The sequence below is a fragment of the Anguilla rostrata genome, chromosome 11, assembly GCF_018555375.3.
Source record: "Anguilla rostrata isolate EN2019 chromosome 11, ASM1855537v3, whole genome shotgun sequence".
Classification (NCBI taxonomy): Eukaryota; Metazoa; Chordata; class Actinopteri; order Anguilliformes; family Anguillidae; genus Anguilla; species Anguilla rostrata.
In genome coordinates this window covers 258,909-284,051 of record NC_057943.1, presented here as the reverse complement: position 1 = coordinate 284,051, position 25,143 = coordinate 258,909, and the positions used below count along the sequence as shown (strand labels likewise).

The following is a 25,143-nucleotide window of genomic DNA, read 5'->3' as shown; positions in this document are numbered from 1 at the left end:
ATAGTGTGTGTGTGTGTGTGTGAGCTCACCTGTGCAGCTCTTTCTCCAGGTGTTGCATATTTTCCTGAAGCGCAGTCTTCTCAGAGCACAGGGCTGCGCACTCGGTCTGCAGAACGAAGCAGTTCTTCTGCAGCTCACCTGCGCATACGCAACAGAACCCGTCCCGTCAGTCTGTGCATACGCAACACAACCCGTCTAAAACAGGCCCTTTATTCAGCTCAGTGAAGGGAGACACCGCGGTCTTGGGGATGCAACCGTCAACCAAAGCTCTTACATCTGCACTGCTGCGCAGACGGCTGGCTGTACCTTGCAGCTGCGCAGTCAGTGCAGACGGCTGGTTGTACCTTGCAGCTGCGCAGATGGCTGGCTGTACCTTGCAGCTGTGCAGACAGCTGGCTGTACCTTGCAAATGCACAGACGGCTGGCTGTACCTTGCAGCTGCGCAGCCTGCGCAGACTGCAGCTGGAGCTCCTGCAGACGGGTCTTCAGGCTGCTGCTCTCCTGCTCGCATTCGGCTGCTCTGCGGCGCCCCCTGTCCAGCTCGGCGGTAACGGCGGCCAGACTCTCCTGCAGCGCGGTTCTCTCCTTCTTCCGCTCGCTGGCGCTGGCCTCCACTGCACCCTGCAGCAACAGCACCTCCTCCTGGGCACGGGACACAACGCACGCCCGCTCCGCACACAACACCTGCACCTCCTCCTGCAGCTTCTGCACCTGGGCTGAGAGAGAGTGAGAGTGAGAGAGCGTGAGTGTGTGTGTGTGTGTGTGTGTCAGAGAAGGAGAGCGTATGCAAGTGTGTGAGTGTGTGAGAGAGAGATAGAGGGGGGTCAGTAGGTGGCTGCAGTACCACCGGCTTTCAATGCCTCTGTTTCCCCAGAAACTGACCTTGCAGAGCCTGGATCTGATTGGCTGATTCCTGGGAATGGAGCTGGGCTTCTCTCCTCTCCTTTTCCAGTACATCTGTGGCACCAGCGTCAGCATACGACCATTACACATTATAAAGAGGAGCACATCAGCACAGTTGGGACCAGCACAGTGATCACCAACAATCAGCACCAACACAGTCAGCACCAGCACAGTCAGGACCAGCACAGTGAGCACCAACAGTCAGCACCAACACAGTCAACAACAGCACAGTCAGCATCAGCACAGTCAGGACCAGCACAGTGAGCACCAACAATCAGCACCAACACAGTCAGCACCAACACAGTCAACAACAGCACAATCAGTCCCAGCACAGTCAACATCAGCACATTAATTACCAACACAGTTAGCACAAGCACAGTGAGAACCAGCAATCAGCACCAACATAGTAAGCAACAACAGTCAGCATCAACACAGTCAACAACAGAAGTCAGTATCAACACAGTCGGCACAGTCAGCAACAACACGGTCAACAACAGCACGGTCAGGACCAGCACAGTGAGCACCAACAGTCAGCACCAACACAGTCAACAACAGCACAGTCAGCATCAGCACAGTCAGGACCAGCACAGTGAGTCACACAGTCACAGTCAACAACAGCAGTTAACACATTCAAATACAGAAGTCAGTATCAACACAGTCGGCACAGTCAGCAACAACACGGTCAACAACAGCACGGTCAGCAACAACACAATCAGCAACAGCACAGTCAACACCAGCACAGCCAGCGCCAGCACAGTCAACACCAGCACAGTCAAGATTTGATTTCAGACCATGTAACGCATCAGCACAGTGAGCTAGTGAGGTGCAGGTGTCAGTACCTGCTTCATAAGCAGTTTAACGCAATTTATGAAGACAGTGTGCATACAGCCGCGTACCCTGGAGCTCCACACATCTGCTCTGGCTGCTAGAAGCCTGGTCCTGTGCCTCATGCAGCTGGCTGTTCAGACGGGCAACATGCTCCGCCTCTCCAGACTGAAGCTCCGCCTCTCTGGAACGAAGCTCCACCTCTCTGGAATTAAGCTCCGCCTCTCTAGACTGCAGCTTCGCCTCTCTGGACTGCAGCTCCACCCCTCTGGACTGAAGCTCCGCCTCTCTGGACTGCAGCTCCACCCCTCTGGACTGAAGCTCCGCCTCTCTGGACTGCAGCTCACCACTCCCACAATCCTCTGCGTAATGAAAGGGTGAGAAGACTCACACACATTCAGACAGGCAGCAGGGGGCGCTGTTCACTAGCACACAAACAGCAGAGCAGCAGCCTGCTACAGCTGCAGCTGTGTGGTGCTGCTGGTATAAACCCAGTTGGGTGCTACGCACTGGTGGTGGGTGAGGTGATTTCCCCTTCCTCACTGTAAAAAGCACTTTGAGAGTTCAGAAAAGTGCCATATAAATGCAATGATTCATTCATTCATTCATTCAAATGCCCAGCGCTCTTCCTGCTCCCTACAGGGAACACACACACACATCACACACCGACACACCGACACACACACACACACACACACACACACACACACACACACACACACACACACACACACACACCACACACACACAGACACACACACACACACACACACACACACACACACACACACACACACAGACACACACACACACACACACACACACACACACACACCGACACACACACACACACACACACACAGACACACACACACACACACACACACACACCGACACACACACCACACACACACACACACACACCGACACACACACACACACACACACACACACACACACACACACACCGACACACACACACACACACACACACACACACACACGCACACACACACCACACACACACACACACCATACACACACACACAGATACACCACACACACACACACCGACACACACACACACCATACACACACACACAGACACACACACACTATACACATACACACTTCACTCAGCACTGCAGCTGCACCCTAGGCCACGCCCACCTCAGCCTCTCAGACAGACTGAGCCTTTTAACCCCCCAGTCACATCGCAGCACAGTAAGTTGCACCTACATGCTAACGTTTCCCTGCTACCAGCTGCAGTGCTGAGCTACTGACCAAGCACCATCTGCACAAGCGACTGGCCTACTTAACTATTGAGCAAACTATGCCTCAAGCTAAAGCAAGTCCCAAGCAAGCCTAAGCAATCCAGATAAACTGGTGCAGCCAGACAGCTGTGCATTGTGGGTCGGGGGAGGGATGACCAAATCAATCTGGGGCTGACAGAGCAGCACAGGAGAACAAAATGGAGCAACATACCTGTATGTGCACGTGTGTATGTGTGTGTGCGTGTATGTGCATGTGTGTATGTGTATGTATTACTACTTCTTGTTTTAAAACTTATTACTAATCTTGTTTTTATCTCTTAATTTAGCAAAAATGGACTGAAAATAACCTGCGCAACACCTGTGTAGCCCTGTGTCCTGATCCCTGTGCAGCCCTGTGTCCTGCCTGATCCCTGTGCAGCCCTGTGTCCTGATCCCTGTGTCCTGCCTGATCCCTGTGCAGCCCTGTGTCCTGATCCCTGTGTCCTGCCTGATCCCTGTGCAGCCCTGTGTCCTGATCCCTGTGTCCTGCCTGATCCCTGTGCAGCCCTGTGTCCTGCATGATCCCTGTGCAGCCCTGTGTCCTGCCTGGTCCCTGTGCAGCCCTGTGTCCCGCCTGATCCCTGTGTAGCCCTGTGTCCTGATCCCTGTGCAGCCCTGTGTCCTGATCCCTGTACAGCCCTGTGTCCTGATCCCTGTACAGCCCTGTGTCCTGCCTGATCCATGTGCAGCCCTGTGTCCTGATCCCTGCGCAGCCCTGTGTCCTGCCTGATCCCTGTGGAGCCCTGTGTCCTGCATGATCCCTGTGCAGCCCTGTGTCATGCCTGATCCCTGTGCAGCCCTGTGTCCTGATCCCTGTGTCCTGCCTGATCCCTGTGCAGCCCTGTGTCCTTATCCCTGTGCAGCCCTGTGTCCTGCTTGGTCCCTGTGTAGCCCTGTGTCCTGATCCCTGTGCAGCTCTGTGTCCTGATCCCTGTGTCCTGCCTGATCCCTTTGCAGCCCTGTGTCCTGCCTGATCCCTGTGCAGTCCTGTGTCCTGCCTGATCCCTGTGCAGCCCTGTGTCCTGATCCCTGTGCAGCTCTGTGTCCTGATCCCTGTGTCCTGCCTGATCCCTTTGCAGCCCTGTGTCCTGCATGATCCCTGTGCAGCCCTGTGTCATGCCTGATCCCTGTGCAGCCCTGTGTCCTGCCTGATCCCTGTGCAGTCCTGTGTCCTGCCTGATCCCTGTGCAGCCCTGTGTCCTGATCCCTGTGTAGCCCCGTGTCCTGCCTGATCCCTGTGCAGCCCTGTGCCCTACCTGATCCCTGTGCAGCCCTGTGTCCTGATCCCTGTGCAGCCCTGTGTCCTGCCTGATCCATGTGCAGCCCTGTGTCCTGGCTGATCCCTGTGCAGCCCTGTGTCCTGGCTGATCCCTGTGCAGCCCTGTGTCCTCCCTGATCCCTATGCAGCCCTGTGCCCTGCCTGATCCCTGTGCAGCCCTGTGTCCTGATCCCTGTGTCCTGCCTGATCCCTGTCCAGCGTGATCCGTTAAGCCATTCAGCTAACAGCATTACACTAAAGACATCAGTGAACACACAGGTATATTTTAAGAGCGTGTGAAATACTGAAAACACAGCAGGGCACGCAGCTGTGTGACTGGCACGTGCAGCACGTACGCAGCCCATAGCGCCCCCTTCATGCAGCCTACTGCATTACCTGCACTCTGCTGCCTCACATAGTATGTCTAGACTGGCTGTGTGGAACTGCACAGGAGCGTGGTCTGTGATGTTCAGGTCCATCCCCATCCCACCTGCAGACAACCCAACTGCACTTAAAACTGTACGACTCCGCTTCCTCAAACTAACGCGGCAAAGATTCTTAGGATTCTTTAATAATAATAATATTTTTAAATTATTATTGGACTTGGATTCTGAAGAGTCAAAAACATATAGATAGACATGATATAATGTATATAGATAGCTAGGACAGATATATAGATAGATATAGATAATTAGACCTTGCTGCTCCGTTTCAGAGACAGTGCCGTATTGAAGTATTCTAAACGCCCCCCACACAGCGTGTTACAAAAGTGCTCTATCACACTATAGGACGGAGTGTGGCACAGTAGGTAAGGAACTGCGCTTGTAACCGAAAGGTCGCAGGTTCGATTCCCGGGTAAGGACACTGCCGTTGTACCCTTGAGTAAGGTACTTAACCTGCATTGCTTCAGTATATATCCAGCTGTATAAATGGATACAATGTAAAGTGCTATGTAAAAAATAAAAAAAAAGTTGTGTAAGTCGCTCTGGATAAGAGCGTCTGCTAAATGCCTGTAATGTAATAATGTAATGATCCCTCTAAACTCAGTGGATTCCTTTTTCCTCCCATCTATTATACTGATAATGGTTAAATGCTGTCTCATCCACCACCAACCTGGGTGATGCATGGCAGCCATTTTGTGACAGAACGCTCACCACACATCAGTTGAGCTGGAGAGGGAGAGAATGACTTTTAGCCAATGAAAGTGGGGGACGAATAGGTGGCAGGTTGAGAGAGCCAGGTTGGGAATTTAGCCAGGACACCGGGGAACCCCCTACTCTTTGTAATGAGTCTCATGGGGTCTTTAATGACTACAGTGAGACAGGACCTCGGCTTAACATCGCATCCAAAAGACCGAGTATCCTACTGCACAGTAGCCCCTCACAGCACTGGGGTTTATTAGACCAGAGAGATTGCAAGATTGCCCCCAGCTGGACCACCAACACCACCCCCAGCAGCAACTTAGTTTTCCCCAGATGCCCCCCACCCCAGTACTAACCGAGCCCACACCTGCTTAACTCTAGCCATCAGGCAGGAGCAGGGCACAGGGTGGCAGAGCTGCTGCAGTCTGAAACTGGGTGATGGAGTCTTGCTGGTTCTAATTTTACACAATGACCCAGTTCCAAATTCAGCTGTTTCAGGCCCTGAAAATTAGAGGCAGACAAAGTGCTTCAGGGACCGGATCTCTCAGGCCGTGATAAAGACTCCGTTTCCCAGGGTGCTGCTGTGTAACTGCAGGCCCACGTGTAGCTTTTATCCACACTGAGAGTTAAAGAGAAACACTACACTGCAACTGGAGAGTTACTGCAGCTACTTTACTAAGGAATATCAGTACTGCACTAAGTCATAGACAATACTGCAGAGAGAGGCACAGTCAGTACAGCACAGTCACAGTCAGTACTGCAGAAAGTCACAGTCAGAACTTCAGAAAGTCAGTCAGCACTGCAGAGATAAGCACAGTCAGCACTTCAGTGAGGCACAGTCAGTACAGCACAGTCACAGTCAGTACCGCATAGAGAGGCAGTCAGAACTGCAGAAAGTCAGTAAGTACTGCAAAGATAAGCACAGTCAGTACTGCAGAGTCATAGTCAGTACCGCATAGAGAGGCACAGTCAGAACTGCAGAAAGTCAGTCAGTACTGCAGAGATAAGCACAGTCAGCAGAGTCATGAAGAGGCACAGTCAGAACTGCAGAAAGTCAGTCAGTACTGCAGAGATAAGCACAGTCAGCAGAGTCATGAAGAGGCACAGTCAGTATTGCATAGAGAGGCACAGTCAGAACTTCAGAAAGTCAGTCAGTACTGCAGAGATAAGCACAGTCAGTACGGCAGTCATAGTCAGTACTGCATAGAGAGACACAGTCAGAACTGCAGAAAGTCACAGTCAGTACTACAGTCACAGTCCGCAGTGCAAAGAGAGAGAGAGTCTGTACCTCAAAGAGAGGCACAGTCAGGTATAGAGGCACAGTCCATACAGAGGCACAGTCAGGTATAGAGGCACAGTCCATACAGAGGCACAGTCAGGTTCAGAGGCACAGTCCATACAGAGGCACAGTCAGGTTCAGAGGCACAGTCCATACAGAGGCACAGTCAGGTTCAGAGGCACAGTCCATACAGAGGCACAGTCAGGTTCAGAGGCACAGTTCATACAGAGGCACAGTCAGGTATAGAGGCACAGTCAGGTTCAGAGGCACAGTCAGGTATAGAGGCACAGTCAGGTTCAGAGGCACAGTCAGGTATAGAGGCACAGTCAGGTTCAGAGGCACAGTTCATACAGAGGCACAGTCAGGTATAGAGGCACAGTTCATACAGAGGCACAGTCAGGTTCAGAGGCACAGTTCATACAGAGGTACAGTCAGCAGTGAGTGAATGGGGAACAGGCAGCATTATAAGATCTGCTGCCAGTCCTCCATGCGTGGAGTCCTGACTAATTCCCTCTAATTGGCTCACATTCTGAACACAAGCACCACACGAATGCCAGCTCAGGCTCAACACATTCTCTGCAAGTCACCTACTTCCTGTCAGTGAGTGAGGATCACTTCCTGTCTGTGAGTCATGTTACGTGTAATGGGGGTGTGAATCTGTATAAAACTGTCTAATCCAAGTTTACCCATGAGAAGTGCTCCAATCAAAGTGCTATTAATAGCACTGCACCCCCCCCCCCCCAAGGATCTGCGCACACACACACACACACACACACAAGCCCCCATGATATGCACACACACCCACACACACCCACATCTCTATCTGCACACACACACACACCCCTCCCCTCCACTATCTGCACACCCCCCCCAGGATCTTCACACCACCATTATAAATCTCAAAGATTCCTCTGCACCAGCCACAGTACTCCTGCCCGCCCTCTACTCCTGCTCTCCTCAGTGACCACTCCTGCTCTCCCTCTACCCCTGCTCTCCTCAGTGACCACTCCTGCTCTCCTTCTACTCCTGCTCTCCTCAGTGACCACTCCTGCTCTCCCTCTACTCCTGCCCTCCTTCTACTCGTGCCCTCCTCAGCCTCTACTCCTGCTCTCCTCAGCGACCACTCCTGCTCTCCCTCTACTCCTGCTCTCCTCAGCCTCTACTCCTGCTCTCCTCAGCGACCACTCCTGCTCTCCCTCTACCCCTGCTCCCCTCAGCCTCTACTCCTGCTCTCCTCAGCCTCTACTCCTGCTCTCCCTCTACTCCTGCTCTCCTCACTCCTGCCCTCCCTCTACTCCTGCTCTCCCTCTACTCCTGCCCTCCCTCTACTCCTCTCCTCCTTACTCCCACCCTCCTCACTCCCAGCATGCACCATGCTGACCCAGCCGTGTTCAGCAGTGTAAAGTTTGAGTGCTGAGTTACCAGTGAGCAGCGTGACGTTATTCACAGCCTCAGTGTCTTTCTTCTCCTCCATTCTGCCTGTGAAAGAGGGAGAGTCCCAGAGATCAGCACAGGAACATCACACAGCCGTCAGACAGCATTGGACACGCTAACTCATTATTACAGCATGAATATCCTCATTCTTCACCGACGCACCCTCTAACCACAGCTCAACGAAACGCACCACAGGCAAAATGCAAGCACACTCAAACCACAGCTCAACGAAACGCACCGCAGGCAAAACGCACTCACAACACCGCCGCAAAGCTACCAAACAGCAGCTGAAACTCAAGCAGATCATTCACTAAAACACTAATTCCCAACAGTAATGGCCCCTGATACACGAAAGTGCATAAAAATCGAATACAAAATTCTGCATGCATTTCACGCAAAGCTGCAAAGAAAGACAAGGTCAATTTACAGTTGTGAATGCAATTATTAAGTTTTTTTTAAATGAAGGTGGAAAAGAAAGAACATGCAAAAACTTGCAACTGTCAAATTGCTCAACTTTCTCTAAAGTAGCATAAATGATACATTTCATATGGTGTATATTAGCCCCAGCAGGTCTGAAGCAACTATACAAATCTATGATTAATAAAAAGGGATTATAGAATGAGAAGCTGCTGCTTTACCTGTCGAGTGCATGGTGCAGTCTTCTACCGAGCTCAGTGTGCCTGACACTGTCCAGCCAGAAGCATCCATCAGAGACTCCGAGGGGGGTGGGAGAAACCATTCTGAGGAGGAGGGGGGGGGTCACAAACTCATATAATAAATGAGCCAAGAGACTGGACTAAAACAGAGCTTCTGTGAGACAGGGAGGGGTGAACTGGATATGTTTATTTGGGCAGACATGGGGGACAGTGTCCGTGTTCAGCCAGCGGCTCTGTCACATGGTCATCTGTACCCTAATCCAGCTGTGTGGGGCAGGAGTTATATTTTATAGCTTATTCAAAACAAAACGTCCTCTTAAAAACAAGACATTTACAGCCTCTGGCTGAATGTGCTGAGTCTATAATGCTGTTCTCCACGTTTAAGGAGAAAACATGCAGCAGAATGTAACGGTGGCGGGTTTCATAACCAGCGGGAGTGCGACAGTGCGTGACCGCTCCCTGCAGCACACAGCAGGGCACTGCCCAGCCAATCAGGACACAGTACCGTAACAACCTGTTAGTCCCGCGGCGCTCTCATGCTAATCACACTAATCACGCTAACTCCACGCTAATCTGGGCCATCAGCTCTCTGCATAAAGAGATCAGCAACCAGTACACGAGAGAGTGTGAGAGAGGGAGAGAGATAAAGAGACAGAACGTGAGAGAGAGATAGAGAGAGAGAGAACGTGAGAGAGAGAGATTATGACAGGATCTTTCCTCAGGCTAAGTTTGCAGAAAACAGAACTGCAATCCTGGCAGTCGAAAGCCTCATGGCACAGAAAGACCAGTCTTGTCCCTGCTGTCAGGGCTACAATCACACCAAGAGTCACTGCACCGCCATGGCAACCTACATAAAGAGCCAGCTAAAGACAGCTGCTGATAAAATCATATATTACACAATAACACAAGACCCCTGGCCCAGTCCCAAGAGCACAGGGAGGAAGTAAAAACTGCAGGAACAGTCGGTCCCCCACTCAGTCCCCCACTCAGTCCCCTACTCAGTCCCCCTACTCAGTCCCCCACTCAGCCCCCTACTCAGTCCCCCACTCAGTCCCCTACTCAGTCCCCCACTCAGTCCCCTACTCAGTCCCCCACTCAGTCCCCTACTCAGTCCCCCACTCAGCCCCTACTCAGCCCCTACTCAGCCCCACTCAGCCCCCACTCAGCCCCCCACTCAGTCCCCCTACTCAGTCCCCCACTCAGCCCCTACTCAGCCCCCACTCAGCCCCCTACTCAGCCCCCACTCAGCCCCTACTCAGCCCCCACTCAGTCCCCTACTCAGTCCCCCACTCAGTCCCCTACTCAGTCCCCTACTCAGTCCCCTACTCAGTCCCCACTCAGTCCCCCACTCAGTCCCCACTACCCACTCAGCCCCCTACTCAGTCCCCCTACTCAGTCCCCCTACTCAGTCCCCCACTCAGTCCCCCACTCAGTCCCCCACTCAGCCCCCACTCAGCCCCCTACTCACTCCCCTACTCAGTCCCCCACTCAGCCTGGAGGTAAAGCAGACAGGCAGACAGGCAGGCAGACAGACAGGCAGACAGACAGGCAGGCACGCAGGCAGGCAGACAGACAGATAGACAGGCAGGCAGACAGGTAGACAAGCAAGTCTCTCCATACCAGCCTACAGTATCACAGACCCACAAGAGCTACTACCTGCAGACCTGTGGAAGTGTGCATATTAAAACAAACATAGTCTTACGGGCATGATGTGTGTCACTGAATTACAGCACACACACCTGAGGGCAGTCAAACATCACACAATGACATCATTACAATAATTAATGCTGATAATCAGCTTTAAACACACAGGCTGCATGCTTGTCTCTGTGTGAAAAACAGCAGGTAGAGCACATGCCGTATGCATGAGAACAGACCTTTCGTGAGCGTCTTTTCGTTCATGAGACACTGGAGGAGTCCACTGAAGGGAGAAGCTGTGACAGGAACAGCAGGTTAGCAGGAATGCGGAGTCACTGTGTGTTCACGACAGGTGACATCATGTCTTCATTCTAAATGCACCATATCTGGGCTCATTATAAAACACTTCTGTTTATTAGTTAGTTGCACATTGTAACTGCTCTTATTTTTTGGAAAGCCTGTATTTAGCTGAAGTCTGATTCAGTTTTAATGGACAAGAGTTTCATAGGGGAATAGAGTCAATTAATACACAGTGCCCAAATGGATTTAAGAAGGTCAATGCAATTAACTGACTTCCAGCTCAATAAACCAACAGAGAATTCAGGAAGAACATTTCTATTAAAACAAGATTTTAACCCAGAGACAGGCTCACTCAGAACAAACACAGTACAAAAATATATACATATTAATCACAAAAAACTGTTTTAAGTGAATTTTCCAAAAGCCTCAAAAGAGAGGAAATTAAATTGATGAACCCTGAGGCTAAATCAGCCTGCTCTCCATCGAGATGAATCAGCACTGCCACAGCCCTGTACAGTACTGTACTTCACACAACAGGCACTCACCACAGGGCAAGACAAACCTTCTCTCAAAGAGCCTCCCTCTTATAATAGTGCTCTGTACAATACATTAGCAATCTTGTATATCAAAGCCAGAGGCAATATACTTGCAGATCTTGCAGTTTTATAAAGCATGCTTCATTTCCAGCATGCCCAGATGCCCTCTATGGGGCCACATACTACATGACTCCTTCAGCAGAGCTTACCCACAAACTGGGTCAGTACATAGCATACCATTTTTAAACTAGAGCGATTCATTGATAGTGTTAGAGTGTATATTGCTATTTCTTAAGGATATGAATCTAATTTTCAACGTATAACTCCACATCAGATAGTTACTACACTAGTATATCATAACCAGACATGAATGCTGCCGCGATTGATCCTACTGAAATCATACCGTTAGTCAGCCCTGCTGTAAGTAGCTATCTAGCAAACAGATAGCAAAGACAATACGGTACCTAACATTAACAGAACAGGCTGGCCACATGGTTTTGCTCTTGTTTACTGGATCCAGCACATTATAGTGAGAGTCAGTGTATGACTGACTGGCTTCTGCCTGCAGTGCTAAGACACAACGCTGTCCTGTTGTTCTCATGTTCATTTATTCCCCTGAGAGCTGAGGTCACACACTGCCGGGCATGACCCATGAACCATGACCCCAGCGTCCCAGAGCAAGAAGGATGCTGGGACAGCCCGAGCAGCAGGCTCCAGAGAGGTCACTCAGAGATGCGACACTCACCCAAAAAGTGGCTCTTTGTGATTTTATGCTGGTGCTGCTCCAAGCAACCTAGAACCAACAAAAACAGGGAAAGTAAAATATTACAGCCAAACATCGCCTCCTGGTGGTTCCCGCCAGCTCTCCACGCATCCTACCCTCTGCACTAACTCACCCTGTTTCCACACAGCAGTACACCTCCATGGGCCAGAAACTACCAGAGATTACACCCTCTGTCTGCACCATGTGTAAGCATGTCTAGTGATATACAGCTACCCTGCAGTGGTGTGCAGTTACTTGCAGTTACCCTGCAGTGATGTGCAGTATTGTGCAGTAGTGTGCAGTGGCGTGCATTATTGTGCAGTAGTGTGCAGTGACGTGCAGTATTGTGCACTGATGAGCAGTGAAGTGCAGTGGTGTGTAGTATTGTGCAGTGACGTGCAGTGATGTGCAGTATTGTGCATTGGTGTGCAGTGACGTACAGTGACATGCAGTTACCCTGCAGTGATGTGCAGTATTGTGCAGTAGTGTGCAGTGACGTGAAGTATTGTGCACTGACATGCAGTGAAGTGCAGTACTGCGCAGTGGTATGCAGTATTGTGCAGTAGCGTGCATTATTGTGCAGTAGTGTGCAGTGACGTGCAGTGCACACCACTGCACATCACTGCACACTACTGCACAATATTGCAGTGAATACGTGCAGTGAAGTGCAGTACTGTGCAGTGGTGTGCAGTATTGCGCAGTGATGTGCAGTTACCCTGTACAGATTGAAGACACTCCTTGGTGTCGCTGTTGGTCTGTGGCTCCTGCTCTTGCTCCTCCAGGCTTTGGATGAGGAGCTGAAGCTCCATCTTCTCCTGCAGGTGCTTCTGCAGCTGCTCCTCTTGCTGCCTCTCTGCCAGCTGAACACACCGTGTTCAGCACCATTATAAACTCACCAGCACACTGTGTACTGCCAGCTGAACACACCGCGTTCAGCGACATTACAAATTGTTTATAACTGTTTATAGCCTGTTTAAATGGCGCAGTAGTGCTGTTAGCCTGTTTAAATACAGTGGTAGTGCTGTTAGCCTGTTTAAATGGCGCAGTAATGCTGCTAGCCTGTTTAAATGGCGCAGTAGCGCTGTTAGCCTGTTTAAATGGCGCAGTAGTGCTGCTAGCCTGTTTAAATGGCGCAGTAGCGCTGTTAGCCTGTTTAAATGGCGCAGTAGTGCTGTTAGCCTGTGTAAATGGCGCAGTAGTGCTGCTAGCCTGTTTAAATGGCGCAGTAGCGCTGTTAGCCTGTTTAAATGGCGCAGTAGTGCTGCTAGCCTGTTTAAATGGCGCAGTAGCGCTGTTAGCCTGTGTAAATGGCGCAGTAGTGCTCTGTAAACGTGCCTTTATGGTGTGGGTCAGGCCCTGGATGATGCTGACGGCCTTGCTGTACTTGCTGGCCAGCTCCGTGAGCTCCTGTTCGGCATGCTCGCGCAGGTGCTGCAGGTGTAAGCAGGTGTCCTGCGCGCTAGACAGACTCAGCTGGGAAACACAGGAAGAAAGAACAGCCAATCAGAGGCTATCAGTGAACACTAGCCTATGCTGTACACAGTCAGTCAAAGAATTACTGCCTGTTAAAAGACCAGTGTGAGATCATCTAACACGTTCCTGCTTCGATTAGCTCAGTTTATTCAAACCAAGCCTCTGCTGGCAGTTTATGGGGCGGGGAGGGGGCGGTGTTTGGCCTCTCACCTCCACCTTACTGAGGGTCTGGCACACCTCCACCTTCTCCCGCAGGACGCGACGCAGGGCCTCCTTGGCTGTGCTCTGATAGGCCGCCAGCTCCAGAACCCTGCCCTCACACTGGTTCTAGAACAACAGCACGTCTTTGGAACACGGGGCAATGGCGTTGCCATGGAAACGCAGCAGCGCACTAAGGCTGACCAGCATTCAGCAAAGACACTGTTCCCCGGCAGCAGCGACTGCATTTCACATGGAAGGGTCCATTTTATTTTTCAAAGACGTTCATTAATTAAGATGGATGCAACAATGAGGAGAGACACTTTCCATGGATATTCCTTCATAAATGTGATGTAATTCTTTCCTAAACATGACATGAGAACCTCCCAAGCAGTACACAGACATTTCTACATGCTTAAGTCAATAAATAGGCATGTGGTGTGTGTGTTACGTAGTTGGTATGCCACCGTAATGTCAATTGCGGCATCACTGGAGACACAACTGAATAGCTGTGTTTATCGACATCCGCATTTGTGAATGACTTATAAATGTAATGCCTATGAAGGAGCTATGTAGTGCTTCTGAAGGAGCTATGTACTGACTATGCAAGGAGCTATGTAGTGACTCTGAAGGAGCTATGTAGTGACTATGAAGGAGCTATGTAGTGACTATGAAGGAGCTATGTAGTGACTATGAAGGAGCTATGTAGCGACTATGAAGGAGCTATGTAGTGACTATGAAGGAGCTATGTAGTGACTATGAAGGAGCTATGTAGTGACTGACTATGACAAGAGATGCCTATGTAGGACTATGAAGGACCATGTAGTGACTATGAAGGAGCTATGTAGCGACAATGAAGGAGCTATGTAGTGACTATGAAGGACCGCTCAAAGTGTTACCAAACGGCCGACTTCTCCTTCGTCAGCCAGTATTGTTGTATTGTTGGCCACTTTTTCAGCTTTGTTACCTAACGTTTGCAAATGTTCATGGTGAACAAAAACGAGGGATTGTTTGCAAATGTTAGCTAACATTAGCTTTCCTTCACCTTGTTGAACCCTGATTGCACCAGGGTGTTGAGCCAGAACTCACTCCAGATAATGCCTGCAGCATGTTTTCCATGACCTCTAACCTGGAGAGAAGTTGGTCCTCATCTACTACAGCCTGTAGGGGAGAGAAAACACTACACTGTGACATAACATTCAAAACCTCAGAGAATCCGTGACATTATTGCGGTGGCAGGTTTGCCATCCAGCCAAGTTACGCCTTGGCAGGGCATGCCCCATACCTATATGGCACCGAGAGTTTGGAACTTTTCAGGGTTCCCCACAGAAATAATCGCAATGACCACAGACTCTCAGCCCTCAGACTCTCATTAATTTACCTTCTGACCCCATTTCAACAGACAGAATTCATGAACAAGTTCACATCTACACAGTAAAGCCCCAAACTTAAGGAATTTTGCGTTTTCTCCTTCTCCTCCTCTTTCTTCTTCTTTTTTTCCCTGCCTGATTACATCATCATAAATGCTTCCAGCCCACAAATAATATGTCTTCCTATTGGACATTTAAGGTACACCCAATAAAAACTTTGGATGCACACGCAAACTGACATATACACTCGTTTAAAACACCAAAACGTTCACATACATATGTCTCCTGCCTTACTAGCTCATGAAAACCTCTCACACATTACACTGCCTTCCTGGGTAACTACAAATTCAATATAAACTATTGCTTTTGCATCTGTATAATCTTTGTGGGAAACTCATTCATATTTCTGAAATACAAATAAAATACACCCATAATTTAGATAGTTCCGCTTTCAGCATTTTAACCCAGTTTAATATTAGCTACCTTGCTAACGACACGACAGACCGACTGTATGACAGTACAGACGGCTGTCAAATTAAACTCTACAATCCGCATTGCACTTCGGTCCGGTAGGTAATATTACCGGTCCTATAAAAACTGGCACAAGATAATGACTTCTTCACATTTCCCTAAAAAGTGAAAATGTCAAATACACCGCTCTGCTGTTTCTACTGTTCAATATGTTTTAACTAGGCGTGGCTATACACTGCAATGGCACATTTTACATTTTCACAAGGAAACATTGGGTAGCATTGCTTTGGAATACAGCATGTTTAATTTGTTTGAGCTAAGAGAGGCAATATTTTTGCATGCAACTTGGCACAATTTTGATGTCAATACTTTTGATGGCAGGCCTAGATTTGAATGAATGACTTACAGACAGTGCTTTGTATGTGTGAGTACATGTGCTTATAGACCGTTTAAAAGCTCACAGTGATGTTATAAAGGCTTTAGAGCCTTTAAGCTGTGCTTATAGACAGTTTAAAAGCTCACAGTGATGTTATAAAAGGCCATAGAGCCTTTAAGCTGTGCTTATAGACAGTTTAAAAGCTCACAGTGATGTTATAAAAGGCCATAGAGCCTTTAAGCTGTGCTTATAGACAGTTTAAAAGCTCACAGTGATGTTATAAAAGGCCATAGAGCCTTTAAGCTGTGCTTATAGACAGTTTAAAAGCTCACAGTGATGTTATAAAGGCTTTAGAGCCTTTAAGCTGTGCTTATAGACCGTTTAAAAGCTCACAGTGATGTTATAAAGGCTTTAGAGCCTTTAAGTAGTACTTATGGACCATTTAAAAGTTCACAGTGAAGTTATAAAAGGCCATAGAGCCTTTAAATAGTAATTATAGACCATTTAAAAGTTCACAGTGAAGTTATAAAAGGCCATAGAGCCTTTAAGCTGTGCTTATAGACAGTTTAAAAGCTCACAGTGATGTTATAAAGGCTTTAGAGCCTGCTAATTAGTGCTTAATTAGATGGAAGTGCTGAGCGAGGTGTCACGCCCATCGAGGGAGGGTTGGTACCTGAAAACTGGCCTCCGAGGCTTCCTGTGTCCTTCCCAGCAGCCACTGCAGCGTCACCAACTTCTGCTCCAGCATCTGTTCCCGCTGCAAGGCCTCCTGGGTAGAGATGGTCACATGACCCATAAGATCCAGGAAACTCTACTGAAGGCAGCTGAGAACAGTATGGCTCTGCCATGGCTCGCGTATCTGCCAGGACAGTGATGTAAAAGCCGCAAGCAAATTCTTCAACAGGACAGGCCTGTGGGTTGCAACGGTATAATAAAACTGGCCCTGGACCAGTACTTTGGGAGGTACCCTCTCCAGAATGTGTCAATGACACATGCAAGCTGGATGACACTACATTACTGGGACTCAGGAGTAGTTGCCAAAACTATTCTCCGTGAACAACCTGACTTAGAATTAAACCCAATAGCTTCAATACAGATTGTTTCATGAAATTCTCATTATTTTGCAAACACTTTCAAGATTTAATTGTTGCTGTATTTCAGTAATTTTCCGTGGCATGGATCGAATGAAACAGGCACGGGCAGTTTTCTCAAGGACTGCTGCAGATCCACATTATAAGTTTGTTTCCCCATCTAGTGGTAAAACAAAGGCATTGCCGTTGCACTGAGAAAACAACAGTACTTGTGCAAAGCAGACATTACACTGATTGGCCAGAAGAGGTCGCCAGCGTGTCAGACCTTCAGATACTGGGAGAGCTGGAACAGTTCCAGGGAATACACGCTGGGTGTGCTCTCTGCAACCTGCGGGTGAGAGGACACAGTGGTCAAACAGGGCGATTCCCAAACATCCCTCACACCCCTCGCCCCTCCTGTCTGTGATTAAGCCTGGGCACAGAAGACACACTAACACGGCTGAAATGCACACGCACAGAGTTCACAGGCATGAAACACACAGACACACGAAATGGCGGAATGGCCAGGTAAACAGGTTAACAACAGAGGGTGCATCTACCGTAAAAATGTGAGGTTAAAAGTGACCTGTCTCTGCCAATCAGCTTCTTACCTTCCACACAGGAAGCGGTGATGTCGCTGGACTGGCTCTGGGAGGAGGACATCAGCAGGAGAAAATTTAGAAAAACAAAGCAGCTTATACGGCTCACCCCGCTAACCCGCGTATGTACGCACAGCTCACCCCGCTAACCTGCATCTGTACGCCCAGATCACCCCGCTAACCTGCGTCCGTACGCTCAGCTCACCTCGCTAACCTGCGTCCGTACGCCCAGCTCACCCCGCTAACCTGCGTTCGTACGCCCAGCTCACCCCGCTAACCTGCGTCCGTACGCTCAGCTCACCCCGATAACCTTCGCATGTACGCCCAGTTCACCCCGCTAAACTGCGTCCGTACGCCCAGCTCACCCCGCTAACTTGCGTCCGTACGCTCAGCTCACCCCGCTAACCTGCGCATGTACACTAAGTGCACCCCGCTAACCCACGTCGCTAACCCGCGTCTGTACGCCCAGTTCACCCCGCTAACCCACGTCTGTACGCTCAGCTCACCCCGCCAACCCGCGTCCGTACGCCCAGCTCACCCCGCTAACCCGCGTCCGTACGCCCAGCTCCCCCCACTAACCCGCATCCGTACGCTAAGTGCACCCCGCTAACCCACGTCGCTAACCCGCGTCTGTACGCCCAGTTCACCCCGCTAACCCGCGTCCGTACGCTCAGCTCACCCCGCTAACCTGCGTCTATACGCTAAGTGCACCACGCTAACCTGCGTCTGTACGCTAAGTGCATTCCGCTAACCCGTGTTCGTACGCCCAGCTAACCCATGTCTGTACGCCCAGCTCACCCTGCTAACCCGCGTCTGTACGCTAAGTGCACCCAGCTAACCCGCGTCTGTACACTCAGCTCCCCCCGCTAACCTGCGTCCGTACGCTCAGCTCACCCTGCTAACCTGCGCATGTACGCTAAGTGCATCCCGCTAACCCGTGTTCGTATGGCCAGCTCACCCCGCTAACCCGCATTCGTACGCCCAGCTCACCCCACTAACCTGCGTCTGTACGCTAAGCTCACCCCGCTAACCCGCGTCTGTACGCTAAGCTCACCCCGCTAACCCGCATCTGTAAGCCCAGCTCACCCTGCTAACCCGCGTCCGTATGCTAAGCTCACCCCGCTAACCTGCGTCTGTACGCCCAGCTCACCCCACTAACCTGCGTCTGTACGCTAAGCTCACCCCGCTAACCCGCGTCTGTAAGCCCAGCTCACCCCGCTAACCCGCATCTGTATGCTAAGCTCGCCCCGCTAACTCATGTTCGTACGGCTAGCTCATGCCGCTAACCCGCGTCTGTACGGTAAGCTCACCCCGCTAACCCGTGTCTGTACACTAAGCTCACCCCGCTAACCCGCGTCTGTACGCCCAGCTCACCCTGCTAACCCACGTCCGTATGCTAAGCTCACCCCGCTAACCTGCATCTGTATGCTAAGCTCACCCTAACTACACCTACGACAACACTACCACCGACTACACATGCAACTACACCTGCAACTACTCCTCCACCACCCAAACCTCCACCTACACCTGGACCTGCTGACAACACAGTAGCCTAAACATGGCAGCTGTAGCCCTTTGGCTGGATCTGGCAGAGGGGCGTGTTTAGACTGAAAGCAGCAATAATCAGGAGTCTTACTGAGGCGGAGTGGCATCTTCCTCTGCACGGTGAGAAGCCTCCACACCGTCGGGCAGAAACAGGCAGATTGAGGACACCACGCATCCATGGGTGACTGAAAAGAACATTCTCATTTAGAAATGCCACATAGCTCACAGTTATCTCTGTATGAACTTAGCTTGCTGGCTATCTGTATGCAAATCACATACAGTACCCTCAGTAGTGCACACTCAAAGATAACTGTGCCCTGTGAACCCTCAGTAGTGCACACTCAGAGATAACTGTGCACTATGAACCCTCAGTAGTGCACACTCAGAGATAACTGTGCACTATGAACCCTCAGTAGTGCACACTCAGAGATAACTGTGCACTATGAACTCTCAGTAGTGCACACCCAGAGCAGAGATAACTGTGCCCTATGTACCCTCAGTAGTGCACACTCAGGGATAACTGTGCCCTATGAACCCTCAGTAGTGCACACTCAACTCAGAGATAACTGCCCTGTGAACCCTCAGTAGTGCACATCCAGAGCAGAGACAGCTGTGCTCTATGAACCCTCAGTAGTGCACACCCAGAGGAGAGATAGCTGTGCCCTAAGAACCCTCAGTAGTGGACACTCAGAGATAACTGCCCTATGAACCCTCAGTAGTGCACACTCAGAGATAACTGCCCTGCGAACCCTCAGTAGTGCACATTCAGAGATAACTGCCCTGCGAACCCTCAGTAGTACGCACTCAGATAACTGCCCTGTGAACCCTCAGTAGTGGACACTCAGAGATAACTGCCCTGTGAACCCTCAGTAGTGCACACCCAGAGCAGAGATAGCTGTGCCCTATGAACCCTCAGTAGTGGACACTCAGGGACAGCTGTGCCCTATGAACCCTCAGTAGTGGACACTCAGGGACAGCTGTGCCCTATGAACCCTCAGTAGTGCACACTCAGAGATAACTGTGCCCTATGAACCCTCAGTAGTGCACACTCAGAGATAACTGTGCCCTATTAACCCTCAGTAGTGCACACTCAGAGATAACTGTGCCCTATGAACCCTCAGTAGTGCACACTCCAGTATACCATTACAGCTGCTCTCCGTCACGTCCACCCCAAACTGGATGATGTCACCGGTGAAAATCTGGGAGGGGGGACCGTGCTGGTGGGCGTGGCTCAGTCGTGTGCTGTTGATGAAGGTGCCGTTGCTGCTGCCTGTGTCCTGCAGATAGAACTGCACACAGAGCATAGCCTTCAGCCAGAGAGGGTGAACACGCGCACACGTTTTGTTCGGGTGGTAACGTTACGAACATGGGCATGAGCAGAGGCATTCCTGCGCGCGAGCCAAAACTCCTTTAACCTGATTACCTGAACTACACTTGGATGGACCAACATGACCGCGTGAGCCCACCTGCTCCGCTGGTGAAACCATGACTGCACTGAAAACCTGATACCTAAATACTTCATATAGTTGCACTGTGCATAGATCTACCATTTCAGTTACATGTACAGCGAGACTAAGCATTGATTTCGTTCACGAAGAAAGCTCCTGACAGCTGCGAACTCCGTGACTCCGTAGGGATGTTATAACATTAATTCATTTTTGTTTGTTAGATGATGGCAGTTTCGAATAAAGTGGGACAGACACCCACACTTGAAAACGACATCGGTTTTGTTTGACTCACACAGTCACTTTGCCAGCTGATATCGTACGACAGTCCTACCTACCTTGCCGGAGTTGTGGTCGAACCAGAGGAGAGCGTGATTCCGCGATAGCACCTTGCAGTCAAAGATTGCGTTGTTTTTGGCCGGTGGCGATCGTGCCACGGCGCGCCCGATCTTAACGGGCTCTCTGAGATACACATGGCGTTCCTGAAACGGGTATGAATTCTGGCAGCTGGTAAACACAACCAGTGCTGGAGACATTTATTCGTTTTGAGGGCTGTTAATCCAACACTGTTTGCTAATCTAAACTGGAAGCTTTCAGATTGCCTCAAACTACCGAAAGATAGCTATAGCCTAACGTTAATTGCTAATATAAATTACGACTTTCTGAAAAGCCAACTACAAAAATCTAAACAAAACCAACCTAGTTTGCTATAGGCTACTATTAGCCACCCTGTTGATCAGCAAATATTTATTTTTGAAACCTTCGAAGGCTCAATCTGCTACGACCACCTAGACACTGTATAGCCGAGTAGACAATCAGACAGTAAAACATTAGAAGTTATCTAAAAGGTTGTTAGAAGTTAGCTAAATTAGCTAATTCAGCTTGCCATCGAACCAGATGAGTCAATTCGTTGGTTCGATTAAAAACACTGGAGAATAAACATATTTTGCAAGTCTACCCTGCAACGGCGCAACTTTCCCGTAATGGAAGCCTTAATTATGCGCCATGGTTGGCTTCAGTTCACTCAGTAGCGTAACAGACTGAAGACATTTAAAATAAATTAGATTCCATAAATTCCCAGCATACAGGCGAGCTAGCAGCTAATTAGGTTTTGCGATTGATCTGCAGTTCAGGGACTACCACTGTTTTATTAACGTTAAAGTTTTTTGTTTTGTTTTAAAAGTTCTTTCCCACTCACAACCAATACCCGCTCTAGGCGAGCGCTAACCCGGCTGACGGATAGTGTGACGGATTCCCCAACGTCTTTCCAATACTAGTCCCAATCCGGTAACGAAGGGGGCAGTAGGGTCCAATTTACCCCCCGCGCGCGGAAAGAGGAGGTTGGGGCAACGGTGGTGATTGACAAGTGTCGATCCAATAAAAATACGGATCCAATTTGTTTGCTTCATTCTCAGAAAAAACGCATGAAAGAGTGCGCACAAGGGACAATCGCTTGTCACTGGGATGGTACCTTATAGATACATGAAATTGTATCCTTAGCCAGAAATAGCCTACATAATTAATTTGTACCTTTTTTTGTTCAAAAAATGTACTTCCACTGCACCTTTATTGCTAAGAATGTGGGGCATCTTTAGTTATGTCAAAATCACAGGGTCTACTATACATGCTAAATGCTGTAAAACTTCTAACACTACCATATTAATAATGCAATAATATAAATAGTGTGTCTGTGTTTCGTTTGCAACATGACCACCATAACTGATTGTTAATTAGAAAATATGCGTGTCATGTATCACAAAACAGAAGCCATAGCTGTTCTGTTCGGGCTCAGTCATCACAGGCTGTGTGTTCAGGGATCTGTAAAGATCGTTAAGGGGAAGTCTAGCTGCTCATTTGCTCTGATATCTCTCAGATTCCAGTCAATACCACTATTCAGATGCCTGGGGCACATAAGCTGTATCAAACATATCTCTCTGGGGACTGGCTGCATGTGATATTATTTAGCATATTACAGTGCACTGTATAATTTTGTATAGTACTGTGTGTAATTTTATAAGGCATATAATGATGGAGGAAGCAGTAAAAATGAAAGCTGTAGTTGAGGGAGAGTGGAGTAATATATTCAGCCAATGAGCTGTTAAAGGTGCTTTGAGTAACCAGTAAACTGTACACTAATCCAGCTTTATTGTCATCAAAAGTCTTCCAAAACACATTCAGGCTGTATGGAGCATGAGTGATCACCGTTTGTGACTCACGACGCTAACGCTAACAGTGTAATACGCAGACATTATATGTTGCCATGGGCATGCTGTATAATATGATACAAGTTATGAATGCTGTTACTGGTCATTGTGGCTACTCGATTATGATCATTATATGATGTCACCACTTGTGTCTCTTGTTTGCTCTCCATTAAACAAAGTTTTAGGCATTTCCCTTTCCTGTAAAACACGATGTGCCACAGCAAGCTGACATTCAGTCTTAAGATGGCAGTTTCCTTCTGTGTGAGAACATCAGTATGTCCCATTACTTTTCACTCCTCACCTCCTCTCCTCCTCTGCTGCTCGTCTCCTCCTCTCCTCCTCTTCCCTCTGCTACTCGTCTCCTTCTTTCCTCCTCTCCCCTTTTCTCCTCCAATATTGGGACACTGGAGGGAGGGAGGATACAGAGATGGGTTTCTGGGGCACGGAGGAGAGGAGGTGGTAGTGGAGGAAAGGAGGTGGTAGTGGAGGCCAGGAGGTGGTAGTGGAGGAGAGGAGGTGGAAGTGGAGGAGACGAGGATGCATTTTTTGAGTATTGGGACACACCCCAGGCCTGTCTGCTCACCCGAGGAAAAATATGCAAATTTAAACTAATCTGCACAGCAATCAAAATCTCAGAATTCAGCCGTGCGCCCCCTCAGTGTGACAGACCAGCACATCAAGGTCGAAATGCCTCAGTTTGGTCCCTTCATTTCTGGGCAAGGCGACGTCCGCCATGTCTCTGCTCCTTAGGGCTGAGAACCTCAGCTGAGCAGACTGGCTGACTGTTTCCTTAGAAGAGAAGAGCTATCTGTTTTTGCATGTTGAGAATTTTTGTTTACAAGTAAATAATAATATAATTCCCTAATAATAACTCAAACACAAAAATGTTTTACAAAAGGTAACATCCATCTATGTTGTTATTTTTCTATTTCCATTAATACAATTTTAAAAAGGGTGTATCTTTTGCGGTGTTATATAACCTGAATATAATGATGGTCCATCAATAATCAATCAAATAATGGCTCATATACCCTTTACCCTTGAGGGTCTAAGGATTAAATGAGACTGATGACATCACATTGTGCAGACTCTGTATTTTTCTGAGCTCTCCTTTGGTGGTCAATGTACAATCATAGGATTGGCCCAGGCAGCATTCTCCAATTACAGCCCAGCTTCTAAGCCCCTGGGATTCTGAGCTGTGGATTCAACTGTGCTCAAACAGCTCTGATTGGACACCGCAGGGTTGGCTGGCTCTGATTGGACAGCTCAGGGCTGGTTGGCTCTGATTGGACAGCGCAGGGCTGGTTTCACTCAGTAGCTGATCCTGTGCAACTCAAGCTTAAGAGTCTTTGCAGCAGGTGTGGGGGTGGGGTGGGGTGGTTTGGGGGGTACAGTCTCTCAGGAGCCGGTCTTGTCTGTGCGGTCGGCATCGGGATTGCGGGGGAAGTAGACGGTGGTCTTGTGCTCTTCGTAGCGGTCGATGTGCTTGAGATGCACCACCATGTGCAGGGCGTAGGCCAGGACCAGCAGCAGGATGAGAGAGGTCACCAGCCCCATCAGCACCGCCGTCACAGGACGCACAGCCCGCGAGTGAACGCTCACCTCACCTAAGCTGATCTGCAGAAACAGTTTCAGAAACACGTGACTCCCTAGACCACACTTAGAAAGCCTGGACTCTCAGACCACAAGCTTCAAAACACGGGTACGGACCCACACAGCTTCAGAAACACTGTGAGCTCTCCAGGACCCACACAGCTTCAGAAACACTGTGAGCTCTCCAGGACCCACACAGCTTCAGAAACACTGAGGTCACCTGGACCCACACAGCTTCAGAAACACTGTGAGGTCACCTGGACCCACACAGCTTCAGAAACACTGTGAGCTCTCCAGGACCCACACAGCTTCAGAAACACTGTGAGCTCTCCAGGACCCACACAGCTTCAGAAACACTGTGAGCTCTCCAGGACCCACACAGCTCAGCTTCAGAAACACTGTGAGCTCCCATGGACCCACACAGCTTCAGCAGAAACACTGTGAGCTCTCCGGACCCACACAGCTTCAGAAACACTGTGAGCTCTCCAGGACCCACACAGCTTCAGAAACACTGTGGCTCCCTGGACCCACACAGCTTCAGAAACACTGTGGTCACCTGGACCCACACAGCTTCAGAAACACTGTGAGCTCACCAGGACCCACACAGCTTCAGAGGCACTGTGAGCTCACCTGGACCCACACAGCTTCAGAAACACTGTGAGCTCACCTGGACCCACACAGCTTCAGCTTCAGAAACACTGTGAGCTCTCCAGGACCCACACAGCTTCAGAGGCACTGTGAGCTCACCTGGA

General features: G+C 49.5%; 1 protein-coding gene across 7 annotated transcripts in view; it reads right to left on the bottom strand.

Moving 5' to 3' along the window:
• Positions 1-21,911, bottom strand: part of LOC135235127 (sarcolemmal membrane-associated protein-like) — a 31,537-nt gene extending 9,626 nt beyond the window's left edge. For 3 of the 7 annotated variants that reach the window (XM_064300329.1, XM_064300330.1, XM_064300332.1), the window contains exons 1-18: positions 20,933-21,908; positions 20,291-20,438; positions 19,241-19,334; positions 17,617-17,653; positions 17,292-17,354; positions 16,609-16,704; positions 14,808-14,879; positions 13,731-13,847; positions 13,383-13,520; positions 12,763-12,907; positions 12,030-12,077; positions 10,688-10,744; positions 8,793-8,894; positions 8,143-8,199; positions 1,800-2,090; positions 883-957; positions 432-716; positions 30-138 (exon numbers count right to left, since the gene is read on the bottom strand). In XM_064300329.1, the coding sequence (XP_064156399.1) occupies positions 30-138; positions 432-716; positions 883-957; positions 1,800-2,090; positions 8,143-8,199; positions 8,793-8,894; positions 10,688-10,744; positions 12,030-12,077; positions 12,763-12,907; positions 13,383-13,520; positions 13,731-13,847; positions 14,808-14,879; positions 16,609-16,704; positions 17,292-17,354; positions 17,617-17,653; positions 19,241-19,334; positions 20,291-20,438; positions 20,933-21,130 (2,132 nt within the window). In that variant the 5' untranslated portion in view covers positions 21,131-21,908. Of the gene's footprint in view, positions 1-29; positions 139-431; positions 717-882; positions 958-1,799; positions 2,091-8,142; positions 8,200-8,792; positions 8,895-10,687; positions 10,745-12,029; positions 12,078-12,762; positions 12,908-13,382; positions 13,521-13,730; positions 13,848-14,807; positions 14,880-16,608; positions 16,705-17,255; positions 17,355-17,616; positions 17,654-19,240; positions 19,335-20,290; positions 20,439-20,932 lie in introns of those variants that run through there. The other 4 variants (XM_064300335.1, XM_064300333.1, XM_064300334.1 and 1 more) reach the window with 4 other exon arrangements.
• Between the last annotated feature and the right edge of the window lie 3,232 nt (positions 21,912-25,143).